The 17279-nt window shown below is 44.5% G+C and overlaps 1 protein-coding gene across 1 annotated transcript in view; it reads left to right on the top strand.

The window, feature by feature from the left end:
* ZNF229 (zinc finger protein 229) overlaps positions 1-15234 on the top strand; it is a 39567-nt gene extending 24333 nt beyond the window's left edge. The window contains 5 exon segments of the mRNA XM_061172476.1: positions 11500-11645; positions 13674-13807; positions 14144-14273; positions 14417-14780; positions 14783-15234. Coding sequence (XP_061028459.1) covers positions 11500-11645; positions 13674-13807; positions 14144-14273; positions 14417-14780; positions 14783-15234 — 1226 coding nt within the window.
* The last annotated feature ends 2045 nt before the right edge of the window (positions 15235-17279 follow it).

Raw genomic sequence — 17279 nt, 5'->3', positions numbered from 1 at the left:
ATGACAAGAGACAGGCCGAAAGCACTGTTCTCTTTATGTGCCCCAAGTTGCAATGTAAAGCTATAGTTGAATATTTTTCCTCCAACTCCTGCCAATCACCAACTGTCTAATCTAGGATTAGAGCTGACACAGATTGTTCTCATCCATTTTTGTTTGTTTTTTTTGTTTTTGTTTTGGCCCTACAGGCCAGAATTATAGGCTCTAATGTAATCCTTATTCAATTTTAGGGCCCAATTCAATTAATCCCAATTCAAATTTAGGGCATCAGAAAGGACGTCTTCTGTAATAGAAATCTTAAACTGAGAGAAAGCATTAAGCCCCAACAAGGGAGACTTCTCAAAGAGAATCTGAAAACTTTACAAGTTTTCGTAATTTGTTGAAATTGGTCTCTTTAAAGAGAACCCCAGACTCAGTACTATTCCCCTGATAAAGGACAGCAGCTATTTACTAGTTACTTCTTCCTGCTTCTCCAAAGGGGGAAATTACAGGGTTATGTCAGGTCTTAAGCGTGGAAGATTTTCCAGAGTCCCCTTCAATAGAAACAAACCGTGAAAAAAGGAAGTAAATTTTAATTGAAAAGTTACGTGTTTATAAAACTAAAGGATATGTCTTCAATATAAGAACCTATGAAGATTTTCACTAAAATACAAGTGCTCATTTCCAGGTGTTAAGATATTGACTCTTACCTCTCCTTTTTTTGTCATGGGTAGAGAGAGGTTTTTTAAAATTATTATTAACATTTCACTGTTATTTTATCGCTATTGTGATTGTTACTATTATTTTAGAAAAATAAAGTCCGGGTGGACCCAGCGGCACCATGAACCCCCGGACAACCGGGCGCGGACGCAGGTGCCGCGCAGGGGTTTCTGGGGGTTGTAGTCCGCAGGCTACCTTGCGCATGCGCCGTGGTCCTTGAAGTGCTGTGGGCGACTTATTTTGGGGCACTGAGGTGAGTGCGGCCCGGACCGCGCCCCCTTCCGAGATATCACTGGGCATGGGGGTGGGGAGGTGGGACGCTGTTACCCGGCCCTATCGACTGGAATAGGAGGAGTTGGAAGCGGGGACTGGTGACCTATAAAAGGGCCTTCTCGGCGGGGCGGGGTGGTGAGGGGCTCCGGCCCGGCCTCCCTGGGGTGCTGTCCGGAGAGCTTGGGCTCGTTTGCGAGGATTGATTCAGGTGGTTCCCCTGCGGGCTGCTGGGTCATGGTTTGGGATGTGCATCCCCGGGTCAGGCTTGGTGTCAGTCTTGGCACATGCATCTCGACGCAGACCGGGGACTGGGGGCGTTGGCTCAGGTTTTGAAGATGCTGGTTTTCGGCCATGAGCCCCTGACTGGGGAGAGGAATTGACTCAAGCAGTTCATCTCCGATATGGGGGACGGCTTGGGCTGTTCATTCCTCAGTTCGGCGGGGGGCGATTTTGGCTCAGCACCCCTAGATTCTTGGAGTCTTGGATTCTGAGCGCTAGGTTTGAGTTTGGCAGCTCTGACTCCAGCGGGGCATTCTTGACTTTAGGGCGGAAGTTCTGGCCTCTGGAAATAGGGGAGCAGCTGAGACTGTACATCCCTTCTCTACGGGAATAAATCTGGAGTATGTCTCTGAATACAGTTTGAAAAGAACTGCCCCAAATTATTAACCCCATCCTCACCTCAAATGCTATGAGCCAGGGAGTGCAATCTTTGGGGATTGTGACACATAGTAAATTGTTAAATTGCAGTCAACAAATTTGAACACTGCCTCTACATTTGATAAAATTAGAGAATTACTGTTAATTTTTGAAGTGTAATATTAGCATTTTAAAAATGATTTCATATCCTTCAGAGGTACTTAATGAAATATTTATGGACGAAATAATATGATGTCAGGGATTTGCTTCAAAATAACATGTGAGGGCTCCCCTGGTGGCGCAGGTTAAGAATCCGCCTGCCAATGCAGGGGACACGGGTTCAAGCCCTGGTCGGGGAAGATCCCACATGCCGCGGAGCAACTAAGCCCATGCGCCGCAACTACTGAGCTTGCGCTCTAGAGCCCGCGAGCCACAACTACTGAAGCCCGCGTGCCTAGAGCCCGTGCTCCACAACAAGAGAAGCCACCGCAATGAGAAGCTCTCTCACCGCAACGAAGAGTAGCCCCTGCTCGCCGCAACTAGAGAAAGCCCATGCGCAGCAACGAAGACCCAATGCAGCCAAAAATAAATAAATAAATGAATTTATTAAAAATAAATAAATAAAAAGGAAATGATCTAGTTAAAAATTAATAATAATTATATGTGAGTATGTGGGGAACCGGTAGAGGTGTAGTTGAAACAAAAGTGACCACGTGTTAATACTTGTTTAAGCCAAGTGATTGGTACCTGCGGGTTCATTATGTTATTCTGCCTGCCTTGTGTGTGTTAGAAATGTCCGTAATTAAATATTTTGGAAACAATTTTCCAGGTAACTAACTAGGAAGTGCCTGAAGCATAGGAAGGTTCCATTTTCCTCTTAGTTACACATAGTATATGGGGCCAGACCTTGGGAATTCCCCCTCAGATTAGACCCCTATGCCCTGAGAGTCACTGTGAGCTCCAAGGTGCAGTCAGAGCTTCAGGCCTTTCAATAAAATTCTGTAGTTTTCTTCCTTAATGAAATTGATTCATATGTCATTTCCAAAACTGAGCTCCTGATTTTCAAAACCTGCCCCTCCTATGGTCTTCCCCATCTCTGTAAACAGCAACTCCATCCTCCCAGTCACTGAGGCCAAGGCTTTCTCTCCTGTCTTTCTTTTCCAGCCCACATGCAAGCCATCAGCCGATCCTGTTGACCAGATCATCAGTATAAATGCAGGACCCAACCATTTCTCACTCCCTCCGCCTCTACAGCCCTGATCCAAGGCACCGTCATTCCTGGCTGGGATTTTGTGAAAACCTCCTAACTAGTCTTCCTGCTCCTCCTCTTGCCATTGGTAGTCCATTCTTAACAGCAGCCAGCGTGATCCTGTTAACACCCAAGTTAAATCATGTCACTCTGTTCAAAATCCTCCCAACTAATGAGACTAACAGCCCACATCCTTCAAATGGCCTTACACCATCTACCACCTGGCTCTCATTTACCTGTATTTCATCTCCTCTTGCTCATTCCCTCACTCACTCCACTTTAGGCATGTGCCATGAATGCTGCCACCTCAGGGTCTTTGCACTTGCTGTTTCCTCTGTCTAGAACATTCTCTACAGATACTTGCATTGCTCACTCCCTTACTTATTCCCTTATCTTTACTCACATATCACCTCAGTGAGCCCTTTCCTGACCACCCTGTTTCACTCCCCATCCCTCTCCCCCCCCCACCTTTTTTTCTTTTTGCTCCATAGCACTGGTCACTGCGGTATCTTCAGCGTCCAGATCACTGCCTGGCACCTACTTAGTACTTAATAAATATGCGTTGCACGAGGGAATGCAGTCCCTGTCCTCTCTGAGCTTAGAGCCAAAGGCAGAAGATAATTAAGCCACTACAATATAGTGGTATGGTAGGAGACGTGGTGCCTGCCGCGGTCTGAATGTTTGTGTCCCCCTCAAATTCATATGTTGAAATCCTAAGGGCCAGAGTGATGGTATTAAGAGGTACGGCTTTGGAAGGTGATTAGGTCCTGAGGTCAGAGCCCTCATGAATGAGATTCATGCCTTTCTAAAAGAGGCCTGAGAGAGCTCCCTTGCCCCTTCTGCCATGTGAAGATACAACAACAAGTCTGTGACCTGGAAGGGGGTCCTCACCCCGATCTTGGAATTCCAGCCTCCAGGACTGTGAGGAGTAAATTTCTGTTGTTTATAAGCCACGCAGTCTGTGTTGTAGTGGCCGGAACAGACTAAGACAGTACCTAACATAGTAGGGGTTATCGAGGAAGGCTTCCTGGAGGAAGTAACATTGAAACTGAGACCTGAAAGAAAATAATAATAATAATAACAACAACACAGTGTTCAAACTCTTTAACATGGCATCCAAGATTCTTCAGGATTTGGCCGCTGGTGATGTTTCCGGCACCATCCTAGCCACCCTGCCCTGTTGTGATTTTCTGTGTTCCTGTCTGTACCCAGTCCTTCCTGTCTCTGATTGGACCACAGTATTTCCCATATCTGTTCTCTTGCCCACACTGCCACTGTGGCCCTTTATCCTTTCCCTTCCTTGTCAGTTTGGCAGATGCCTACTATTTCTTCAGACATGAGCTACAGCTCAACTGTCATCTCTCTAAAGCCTTCCCTGACTGCCTGGACCCCTCTCAGGGAGTGTTGGGTTCCTATTTCCCTGTGTCTTTCTTCGATTTTGTGGAGTGTCTGTTGCAGCCCTTCTCACATTCCAGTGAATGAATTGGCTCACTTCTGTACCCCCTACTTTGCCTCCCCTTTAGATCAAGGACTCAATCTGACTTTTATAGCTGGAGCTCTTAGCTCACAGCCCAGTGCACAATAGCCAGCACTTACTGACTCCTCACTCTATGTGAGGCAATGTTCGGATCACTTTACATGTAATAACTTATCAAATTCCCAAAACCACACTATGAAATAGGTTCTCTTGATATCCTGTCTCGTGCAGATGAAGGAACTGAGGCACCACAGCCAATGAATGACAAGGCCAAGCCTCGAGGCCCACAACCAGTGAATGACAAAGCCAAGCCTGGAACCCAGGCAGTCTGGTTTCAGAGTCTACTATCTCAACAGCCAGGCTCTGCTGCCTTTTCTCATAGTCAAATATGAGCAGTTTTCCTTGCACTTTTGATCTCACGATCTGACCTCTTCAGTCTAAAAATTAAGTTTGGCCAAGGCCCAGACTTCCCCATCCATTCACTTATTTGGCATCTGTTGCATGCTAAACTTGCCACATGTACATGAATAATACAATCTCTATTCATAAGGAGCACATGTTACAGGAGAGGAAGCAAAAAGTAACCAGAAAAATTGCAGTACAGTGTGAAAAGTGTTAACAATGGATGTCTGTACAAGATCCTGTGGTCTGACTGTAGTAGAATGATCCCCATGGGTGGGGTATATGAGAAGGTCATTAGAAAAGACCTTCCCTAGTCCCATAGTTCACAGTCACTTGAACCTAGCCAGTAATAGGCTTTGTCCTGTGCACAAGCCGTGTCTCACTAGTCTTAGGTTTTTGAATGGGCTTTCTGAGGTTAGGACTGCAGTACACAGTTGTGCAGGTTGGGTACTGTGCAAAGAGACCACATCTAAAGTGTGCTATTCAGGTTATAGAATACACACACACACACAGTTTTTCAGCAGGTAGCAGTAAAAGTGTCTTGTTCTAACAAAATCAGTATATTATAGTAATTTTCCAACAGGTGGAAGGAAAGGATCTTGAGGAAGGGGTGTGTTTTTCTAATTTGTCCAAAGGCAAATAAGAGTGGAAAAGGGACTGCCCTGTCTGCAGTCCTGCCACAGTCCTAAGGGCTGAAACTGATTTCATAGAGTCCTTTGGCTCAGATAGTCACAGATCACAGATCTACAACTCTGACTTGATCACATGACATTGACCCTCCCACACACAGAGGAAATGGTCTTTATCCTGGTCCCCAGATGATTCCACGTGGTTGCCAGGTACATCTGGTAGAATTCAGTTTAGTCTCTCTCCTCAGTTCTGCAGCCTTTCTTTTTCTTTTTCTTTTTTTAAAAATATTTATTTATTTATTTGGCTGAGCCGGGTCTTCGTTGTGGTATGCGGAATCTTCATTGCAGCATGCGGACTCTTAGTTGCAGCATGCATGCGGGATCTAGTTCCCTGACCAGGGTTCGATCCTGGGCCCCCTGCATTGGGAATGCAGAGCCTTACCCACTGGACCACCAGGGAAGTCCCAGGGGCTTATATTTCTAATTGTATTTCTGGGCAGCTGCAGTTCCAAATTCAGCTGCAGCTTGCCCTCTAGGTCCTCTCTGCATCAAGAGGTTGCTTTGGGCACCTGGTCTCCTTCCTGCTGCAGTGACTCAGATCAGAGTGATGATCGGATTAAGTGAATGAGAGGCATTGGTGGGGGGAGAGTGTGTGGGCTCTGGCAGGTGAGGAAAAGCAAGGGTCTTGAGGCATCATGTGCCGTATTATCTTTGGTTTTCCAGCTCCAGATCCACTCCCCACCTTTCCACCCTGCTCTCTGCCCTGAGAGGCCGCCATTGCCCTCTGGCCTGGCTTGTCTTTGGCCAATGGGCAGTCACAACAGGAGAATTTGGAGAGAGGGAGACGAGTGAGTTGGCGTATGTAATCCCTCGATTCTCTCTCTGCCAGGTTGTCACAGGTTGGCTGCACTTCTCAACAAAAAGTTACAGCTCCTCATATACTAAGAAGGAAATACAATAATAGTGTACTAATGACTTGGTTGTGAAGAAAATGTCACAGTCACAATAATATGAAAACTGAATATAACCAGAAACAATGTAGATGCCCTTCAAAGGTGAACAGTTAAACAGAGTGTGGTACGTACATAGCACGGAATATGACTCAACAATTAAAAAAGAACAAACTGGGGATACACACAACAATCTGGATGACCCTCCAAAGAATTATGCCAAGTGACACACAGCAATCCCAAAAGCGCACATGCTGCATGTTTCCATTTATATAACATTCTTTTTTTTTAATTTTATTATTATTTATTTTATTTATTTATTTTTGGCTGCATTGGGTCTTTGCTGCTGCGTGCGGGCTTTCTCTAGTTGCAGTGAGCAGGGACTACTCTTCGTTGCGGTGCGCGGGCTTCTCATTGTGGTGGCTTCTCTTGTTGCAGAGCACGGGCTCTAGGTGCCAGGGCTTCAGGAGTTGTGGCTCACGGGCTTAGTTGCTCTGCGGCACGTGGGATCTTCGCGGACCAGGGCTCGAACCCGTGTCCCCTGCACTGGCAGGCAGATTCTTAACCACTGCGCCACCAGGGAAGCCCTATATAACATTCTTGAAATGAAAAAAATATAGAAATAGAGAACAGATTAATGGTTGCCAGTTGCCAGAGAGGGGAGGGCTGAAGGGAAGGGGGGGTGATTTTAAAAGGGCAACATGATAAATTCTTTTGGTGATGGAAATGTTCTGTACCTCGTTTGTATCATTGTCAATATCCTGGTACTATGGTTTTGCAAGATGCTACCACTGAAGGAAACTGGATAAAGGATACATGGGATCTCTCAGTATTATTGCTTATAATTGTATGTGAATCTACAATTATCTCAAAATAAAAAGTTTACTTTAAAAACTTTTAAAGTTTTTAAAAGGGACTTCCCTGGTGGTCCAGTGGTTAAGATTCCGCACTTCCGCTGCAGGGGGCGCAGGTTCTATCCCTGGTCGGGGAACTAAGATCCTGCATGCCAAACAAAAAAACAAACAAACAAAAAAGGGAGCAGAAGAAGCCACCTGTCACCTTGAGATCTCTCTCCAAGTGAGCAATTCCGGAGCCTCTTTTCCAGAGTCATTAGGATGTAGGTGATGTCAGTACATTCACACGTCTGAGAAAAGGAAAAAGAATGTGTCAGTTTTGACCCAAAAGCTTGAGGAGAGAGACAGAAGTTACACAAGGGTCTGGGATGTCGGGGGATGGCTTGAGGAGGTGGGAATTCGGTCTGGTGAGAGTGAGAAGAGAGGAAAAGATGTCTTGGGAGAGAAGAATGTGTGAGAAAATTTTCCAGATCAGAAGGAACTAATATTCATTCACAACTTGTTAAACCCTTGGTCTCATGGATTCTTTCTTCTTGGCAGTTCTGCCTTCTCTGGCGCCTGCCCGTTCTAAGAGGAAGACAGTATGATTAAGCTCCAGGTAAGTTTAAGTTTCCTTTCTTTCTCTTAAATGCCATGTCCATTGGATATCTCTATTTTCCAAAAGGAAGTCAGCAATTTTTGAGTGACTCCTATGGTAGGCACTTTACCTTGTTTATGACAGCTGGGAGAGGTAGTGGCATTATTCCCTTTGGAGAAATGAAGAAACAGGCTCAGAAAGGTCAAGATGTCTGGTTCAGAGCTGCTCCAAGTGCAGTTTGCACACCAGTGCCAGTCGATGAGCTGCTTGTCCCTGGTCCACAAGAGAGAAGTACAGAAATACAGAAATCAGGAGTAAGCGTTGAGAAGCTTTTATAGCGATTTGGTATTGCCACAGCATCTGAGCGCACAATCAGTATACATGACCACACCCTGAGTAGTAAGATTTGAATGGATATGTAACAATCTGGGTTCAACCAGCTAAGCAGAACCAGTAGGAGATAAATATTAAAAGATTTATTACGGGAGGGGTGGGGGAAGGAAGGATTGGGAGTTTGGGATTAGCAGATGCAAACTATTATACACAGAATGGATAAACAACAAGGTCCTACTGTATAGCACAGGGAACTATATATATTCACTATCCTGTGATAAACCATAATGGAAAAGAATATGAAAAAGACTGTATATATATGTATAGCTGAATCACTTTGCTGTACAGCAGAAATTTACACATTGTTAAGTCAACTATACTTCCGTAAAATAAAATTTTTTAAAGATTTTTTAAATAAATTTTTTGTAGTTAATTTGTTTTCCCTGCAGTTTAATTTTTTTATTATTATTATTTTTATTTATTATTTTTTGGCTGCGTTGGGTCTTCGTTGCTGCGCACAGCCTTTCTCTAGTTGCAGCAAGCGGGGGCTACTCTTCGTTGTGGTGCGCGGGCTTCTCATTGCAGTGGCTTCTCTTGTTGTGAAGCACGGGCTCTATGCGCACGGGCTCAGTAGTTGTGGCGCACGGGCTTAGTTGCTCCGTGGCATGTGGGATCTTCCCAGACCAGGGGTCGAACCTGTGTCCCCTGCATTGGCAGGCGGATTCATAACCGCTGCGCCATGAGGGAAGTCCCTAAAATAAATTTATTTATTTTTATTTATTATTTTTTCTCTGCGTTGGGTCTTCGTTGCTGTGCACGGGCTTTCTCTAGTTGCTGAGAGCAGGGGCTACTCTTCATTGCGGTGCATGTGCTTCTCATTGAGAATGGCTTCTCTTGTTGCAGAGCACGGGCTCAAGGCGCACGGGCTTCAGTAGTTGTGGCTCGCGGGCTCTAGAGCGCAGGCTCAGTAGTTGTGGCGCATGGGCTTAGTTACTCTGCAGCATGTGGAATCTTCCTGGACCAGGGCTCGAACCCGTGTCCCCTGCATTGGCAGGCGGATTCTTAACCACTGCGCCACCAGGGAAGTCCCTAAAGATTTATTATAAAGAATTAGCTTGTGCAATTGTGGGGGCTCGGAAAGTCAGAAATCTACAGGGCAGCCCGTTAGGAAGGTCAAGGCTGGAACTCTTGACCCAGTGAAGCTGCTGTCTGCGGATGAAAGTTCTCCTTCTCTCAGGGAAGCCTTATCTCTGCTCTTAAGACCTTTCAGCTGATTGAAGCAGCCCCCGGGCCCCCCAGATTATGTAGAGTAACCTCCCTTAGAGTCAACTGATTATGGACTTTAATCACATCTACAGATTATCTGCACAGCAGCACCTCAATTAGAGTTTGAGTCAATAACTGGGGACTGTAGTCTAGCCAAGCTGATACATCAAAAAGACCATCGTGGGGTGGAGGCAAGGATTTTTTTAAAACCATGAGCAATGTTTTAATTATGAAAATACACAAAAAGAGAAAATAGTACTATGAATCTCCATATATAACACCTGTCATGCAGTTTCAACAATTAACATTTTGCCACATTTGCTTAATCTTTTTTCTCACTTTTCTTTATTCTTTCCCAAAGCATTTTCAGAGAATTTTAAAGACTAGTGCAGGTAACATGTTATTTCATACTGTACTGCTTTTTCTTCTGAGTTTATCACTTTCTTAAAGTGACTTACTATATGCAGCTAAAATAAACAAGCTCACACTTTCACCCTTTGCCAGGAAAACATCCTGCCCAAGTTCACAAATTCATTAGGTTACACTTTCCGTCTTCTAAGTTACTGCCAGCAAGAGTTTTACAAAACGTTTTATGGCTACATCACCCAGGTTACCATTTTCCCAACCTCTTCTAATAGTTTCCTCAGCTATTGCAGCCTGGCCCCAAAGCCAATGCCATATGTATTTATTTGGTGCACTCTGCTTGTGGTAACAGTTTTTGTGTCTGTTAGCTCGGTTGTGTTGGACAGTGGCAGAGGGGCAAGGGAGTAAGCAGAAATATGCAAGACCCCTTAAGGCCTAAGCTTAGAATTGGAACAAGTCATGTGGCCAAATCCAAAGTCAAGGGGCAAGGAAATACACTCAGGTCTTTTAGTGGAATTGGAGAGCACGAGAGAGAATATTTCTAAATAGCAATCTAATTGACCACACACTCCTGTATATTCCAGTATGTATTTCTAAAAGCAGAAATGGACTAATGAGAGTATCAATAAATTTTTGCTATTGTCTAATACCCAGACAATAATCAAATTTCCCTGATTATCTCAAAAATGCTTCTTTTTGGTGTCCTTCAGTGCGTTTCTCTTTCCACAGTATCTCCTGTAGGTGGAAGCATTCAAGCTGTTACAAGGGTACTTCATAGTTGGTGCTGGGTGCTAAGGAAAAGATTTTAAAATTTTTGCATTCATGTTTATTGATTTATACATTTATTTTATTAATATTTTTGGACTGTCCTTGTACCGGAATCCTATAGCAATCTCTGCATAGGATCCCAGCAAGGGATCCACCCAGCTGCAAGGGTGGCCAGGAAATGGGTATTTTGTTTTCCCAGACTCTATAGTTGAGGCTATGGAGGGAGAAGGTGGGTAGGCTGGGCGAGCCCTCATTCTTAACCCCTTCTCCCTACAGTGTCTGTGCCACGTGGGCTGTAGGACATCAGTACGTATTTCCTGGCTCACTACCTCCAACTCCATTTCCTCCCCTAGCCTTGCAGAATCCCTCTAGCGCCCCCCAGCTCCAGAGCCTAACCGAAAGCCAGTTGTCAGATTAGAAATGTGATTTGCAGGGCTTCCCTGGTGGCGCAGTGGTTGAGAATCCGCCTGCCAATGCAGGGGACGCAGGTTCGAGCCCTGGTCCGGGAAGATCCCACATGCCGCGGAGCAACTAAGCCCGTGCGCCACAACTACTGAGCCTGTGCTCTGGAGCCCGCGAGCCACAACTACTGAAGCCTGCGCGCCTAGAGCCCATGCTCCGCAACAAGAGAAGCCACCACAATGAGAAGCCCGCACACCACAATGAAGAGTAGCCCCCATCTCTGCAACTAGAGAAAGCCTGCACACAGCAACAAAGACTCAACGCAGCCAAAAATAAATAAATTAATTTAAAAAAAAAGAAAGAAATGTTATTTGCAGAGTCCCAGCTCCAGCGTTACAAAGTGTGGTTTAAAAGTGAGGGTTTGGGGAATCCCCTGGCGGCCCAGTGGTTAGGACTCCATGCTTTCACTGCCGTGGCCCTGGGTTCAATCCCTGGTCAGGGAACTGAGAGGGTTTGGAGCAAGAAGACCACAACTTAATGACTGGCACAAAAGCTTCCAACGTGGCTCTTCTTCCAGGGGTCATTTGTGCAGATGATGAATGTGGCATGTGCTTGACGTTTTAGGAAACTGTGACCTTCAAGGACGTGGCTGTGGTCTTCACCCAGGAAAAGCTGGTGCTATTGGACTCCACCCAGATAAACCTTACCAAGACGTGATGCTGGAGAACTTCAGGAACCTGGTCTCTGTGGGTGAGTTCAGCGACCTCCCTGTAAGTAAGCATCAAACCACTGGTCCTGTTTTCTCAAGTGGTCAGCTTCAAACCAGATAGAATATTCCAGTTGGAGCACAAAGGGAAACTTTGGCCACCAGAGAGAAATCGCCTAAGAGATGCACGTGCAGGTGGGAACCTGCAGTTAATGAGTTTTAGCAGATAGCTGTGAGCAGGTGGTCCCCTGTAAGGTGTTGGTGGGGGAGCCCTTGTCAACGCTGCGCCCCCTGCCCTGTGGGCATCTGATGGAGTTGGCAAGCCTACCCTGACCTCCTCACACGTTTAGGCTCTCATTCTCTCCTCATATTTCTCAGAGTGAGATTGAGAAAATTCACACATTACCAAGGCCTTGGTCCCTTGGTTGCCTCTAGAACAAAACCAATGTTTTGGACAAACTAGTGTTAAAGGAACCAAATTAGGATCTGGTTGGTAGTCAGTGCAATATAAGTGTCTGCTGATTTGCTTCCTTGCTGATCAATATCTAACCTAATTTCAATTTCTCAGAGCCCCATATACAGATATGTATTACCTCAGTTTAGTTTATGAGATAGTTGCTATCATTGGCCCCCTTTTACCAAGGAAACAACTGAGGCACAGAGTGGGTAAGTAACTTGCCCAGAGTCACCCAGCTTGTCAGAGGAACTAGGATTTGAATCTTCCCAATCTGGCTGTAGACCCTGTGCTTGTAATAACCAGGTGACACTAAGTACCACTATGTCCATAGATTATAAACAGGGCTCCTTGGGCTAAATCTGCAGGATGCAACCCCACTGGTGAGTCCTGAAATCAAGTGACCATGTCATAACTAGCAGTTTTTGAAAAGCAAAATAGATTAATGGACTAGAACACAAAAGGATTTATCAGAGTACATTGCACCTGGTAAGGTCAGTCTCAGCTGATAAAACTATTTTAGTTTATGGTATGTGTCTACGTGTAGGTACTGGGTCACAGTGTAAATGCTTTTCTTACTATGGGTACAGTCAAAACAGGTGGAAAACTGCTGCTTTAAACCTGTTTCCCTTTTCTCTGACACCACCTTATGAACCAGTCCCTCTCAATAAAATGACTCAGAAAATTACCTTGAACCAGAAGCAGTGTCCAGACGGTTTTAACCGTGGTTTTTGTGACATTTTGAAGCCTATTTTTGGGTGCCAAGGGTGTGACCATCCTCTTCTGCCTCAAACCCCTGTTTCTTATGACCCTTTAGTACAATCTTGCTTCCCTGGGTGCCAGGCCATTGACAGTTGCATGCTGCCCATTCTCATAGCCATGGCTGTTTGAGATTCTGCAGTAACGTCAAAGGGGAGAAGTTAAGGAATTGGATGGCAGGATCTTGGTGGACTTTGTCTCTTCATGAAGCCAGGGAACCTCAGGAAAGATAAAAAGGATGTCTCGTATTTCACAATGTTATCCCCGTTTCAATCCCCACTGCAGCTGTAGGCCCACCCTGTACAGTTGTGAAGGTTGTACACAAACATACATGATAGTTCTATCCCATATAACAGTGATGTAAAGGAAGGGACATGGTTAGGAGATAGGACTTGTTACTTGTTTCTGCAACCTTTTACAGGATCCTGGAAGGTCCCTGTGATCGTTTGTGCCTCTCACCATGTCCAGAACTCCATTATTATGTATATTACATGAATCATATGGGAGCCTTCCCCATGCCTTCTGTAGCAAAATGATTAAAGGCTTTTTATCAACTACTCTTATAGCCGAGAGGTGAATTTCTTCCTTTATAAACTGTTTCCAAGATTTCTTTTGATTTCCCTTCAATACCTGGTTTTTAATTAGCAGCTCACAGATTAGAATTACTGGGTTTCTAATTGTTTCCTATATGACTAGGAGCCAGTGGCAACTTCTCATCCCATCCTACTTCATTTCCTCAAAGCCTTTGGATAAATGATCTACTTGTTCACTTAGCCAAATTCTCTTTCTCCTCATAGGAGACAGGATTAAAAACAACATTTCAAACCTTCAGGAAAAAGGGTTGAGTTACTCTCACGAGAAGTGCTCTACTTTTGGCAGATTTGGAAACGAAGGATCAGTGAATTGAGTGTGAGTCAGGATTATGTCATGAGTCTTCAAGGAGATTGTCCCCATTATTTCGAAGGAGATGTTTCCCTCTGTGAAGAGTGGGCAGGAGTGTCTGAAAATGAAAGGTATGTAATAAATGCCATTAATTTAGAAAATCAAGACATCACAGCTTGGAAAGGCCTGACACAGGTCCTTACCCCAGAATCTTGGAAGAAAGCCAACATAATTGATCGAGCCTGAGAATTCTCAGGGAAAGTATACAAGAGAATTCATATGGAAGAGAAATTGGATGGATGTGCTCAGTGTGATGGCAGCTTCTTTCAGACCTCATGTGATTGTAATGATTTCCAAGAATGTAAAGGAGAGGAACTTTACAGATACACCGGCTGTGGGAAACACTTGGTTATGAAGTCAACAGTCAAACACGGTCACGTGGTCTATGCAGTGCGGCAACCTTTCAGGTGTAATAACTATAGAATGGGTTTCATAGATGGTGCAAAAGCTCATGTTCATCACAGCGCTCACACAGGAGAAAAATCTTATAAATATGACCAGTGTGGAAAGGACTTTAGTCAGAGCTCTGGACTTACTGTTCACTATTAACACCCATTCAGGGGAGAAAACTTGTGAGGGTCAGGAGTGGGCTAAGGGCTGCAAACAGAGCTCAGACCTTCCCAGGAATCAGAAAGGCCCCTTGGGAGACAAACCCTATAAAGGCATCGAATGTGGCAAAGCGCAGTTCTTCTCTTCACAACCATCACCGAGTCCACACGGGGGAGATGCCTTACACGTGTGACATGTGTGGGAAGGGGTTCGGATTCAGGTCGCTTCTGTGTATCCACCAGGGAGTCCACACAGGGAAAAGGCCCTATATATGCACAGAGTGTGGGAAGGGCTTCGATCAGAGCTCCAACCTTCTTGTCCATCAGAGGGTCCACACTGGAGAGAAACTCTACAAATGCAGCAAGTGCAGCAAATGCTTCAGCTCCAGCTCCGTCCTCCAAGTCCACTGGAGGCTGCACGTGGGGGAGAAGCCTTACAGCTGTGGCAAGTGTGGAAAGGGCTTCAGCCAAAGCACACACCTGCACATTCACCAGAGGTCCACACGGGGGAGAAACCCTACAAATGCGAAGTATGCAGGAAGGCTTTCGCCTACAGCTCGTTTCTGCACACTTACCGGAGAGTTCACCCGGGAGAAAAGCCGTGCACGTGCCAAGTGTGCGGTAAGGGCTTCAGTTACAGCTCCTATTTTCACTTACATCAGAGAGATCACACCCGAGAGAAACCGCATAAATGTGACGAGTGTGGGAAGGGCTTCATTCGGAACTCCGATCTTCACGTTCATCTCAGAGTCCGCACAGGAGAGAGGCCCTGTAAGTGTAAAGAATGCGGGAAGGGCTTCCGTCGTAACTCTTATCCTCTTGCCCGTCAGACAGCACATAGGGATGAGATGGACTATGCATGTCATGAGCATGGCAAGGCTCAGGAAATACGTAGCTCAGACCTTACTCAGCCAAGACTGCACAAGAGAACAGAAACATTAGAAATGTAGTCAGTCTGTGTTCAATCAGGAAAACAGAAGCCACTTATGTGTTCCAGATGACAGAGGCTTACTCAGCCATTGGGAGGGCCGGGGGAGGAAAGGACAGGGACACGACCACCCATGATGTCAGCTGGCAGCACTGAAGCACGTGGTTCTTAAGGGCACTCCAGGAAACCACTGTGGATCTCAACACCTTCCTTGAAGCTCTCATCAACTGCCATCTGCTGTCACGGCAAAAAAAGTGATTTTTTTTTTTTTTTTTTTTTTTTTTAGGTTTTGAAGCTTTATTTATTTATTTTTTGAATTTAGAAAGTGATTTTTTTAAATAAATTTATTTAATTTATTTTTGGCTGCATTGGGTCTTCATTGCTGCTTGCAGGCTTTCTCTAGTTGCGGCGAGCAGGGGCTACTCTTCATTGTGGTGCACGGTCTTCTCATTGCAGTGGCTTCTCTTGTCGCAGAGCATGGGCTCTAGGCACGCGGGCTTCAGTAGTTGTGACACGAGGGCTCAGTAGTTGTGGCACATGGGCTTAGTTGCTCCATGGCATGTGGGATCTTCCCGGCCCAGGGCTCGAACCTGTGTTCCACCTGTTCCAGGTGGTGTGCATGTGATAAAACTTTACCAAAAGTGCAATCTATGGACATAAGAAATCCCATGCAGTAGAGAACCTCCGTAATGTGTAGTGAAAAAGTTTGTCAGCTCACATCTTAAATGCAATTTAAAAAAATGGTGTCCTGCAAATAGTCTTAATAAAATTAAGTAAAACTAACATTTACTGAAGTGAGTAACAACTATAGAAGGCCAAGCCAAAGTGTTCATTGTCAGAAGCAGACACCACTGTTTCTCAGCAGTCTTGTTTAATGATGGCTTTTTAGAAGGTGCTCATTTTGTCAAGTTCCTACCAAAATAGTGATTTAGTTTCGGATTATTGTTGGATTTGGGAGGAGGAGATACCTTTACAATATCTTTATTCATCTTCAATAACAATGTATTTTTTTGTATCTTAGTTTATTTATAGGTTTCTTCATTTGGATCCTATTTTATTCCTAGTTTTTCTTACATTACATTTTCATACTAGTTATTGTCTGTATCTGAAACAGCCATTCAAATGCAAATAAAACCATCCCTGAAGTATTACTTTCTTACCGATTCAGGTGGGCAATAGTGAAAGATTAACAAAGCTCATTGTCAGTAAGGGAGTAGAAAAAAGTTAGCATCCTCACATAAGTTAGTGGGCAAAAAACCCAGGTGTAACATTTCTGGAGAGGATTTTGTATCTATGTATCAAAGTGTATAAGGAGCGTTGTCTTTGATCCACTAACCCTACTGCTCAGAATTTATCTTTCAGACATAATTGCACACGTTGGAAAAGATGGTTTCAGAAGGGAACATCTTCTAAGAATTTTGCAATAATAAAAATTGCAAAGAACCTAAAGATCCATGAATAAGAGATTGAGCAAGGATTTCCCTGGCAGTCCAGTGGTTAAGACTCTGCGCTTCCACTGCAGGGGGCGCCGGTTCGATCCCTAGTCAGGAAACTAAGATTCCCACATGCTGCTCAGTGTGGCCAAAAAAAAGAAAAAGAAAAAAAAAAAAGATTCATGTTTTAAAAAAAAGGGAGAAAGATTGAGCAAATTAGGGTATCCCCATGTAATGGAATAATATACACCATTAAAAATGATCTAGACCTACAAATTTTTCACATATTGTTTGGAGGAAAAAAAATGAAGTTATAAAAGATCAATTACAATCTGTGACTAACAGAAAAGATTTTTAGAATGCAGAGCAGCACTGGGAACCATCCCCCTCCACCACTCTACACTTCACTTTTCAGTGTTGTAATGCTTTCCCCAAATTATTTTCCTCATGTGAAAAATCTTTGCTTTTATCTTACCCTGTTTAATATACGTGAAACTTTAAAACTGAGATTACCAAATATTCTTTTTCCTCTCACAAAGATAGAATCTGTTATATAGGGGATCATGTGATGTGATTTGTGATAGTGGTTTCCTTGTTTTAAGCCATGTGTGTTTTTTTACATATTTGCTGTTAC

This window comes from Eubalaena glacialis, chromosome 18, assembly GCF_028564815.1.
Source record: "Eubalaena glacialis isolate mEubGla1 chromosome 18, mEubGla1.1.hap2.+ XY, whole genome shotgun sequence".
Lineage (NCBI taxonomy): Eukaryota > Metazoa > Chordata > Mammalia > Artiodactyla > Balaenidae > Eubalaena > Eubalaena glacialis.
Note: the sequence above shows the minus strand (reverse complement) of the source record. Positions and strands in the feature narration are given on the sequence as shown.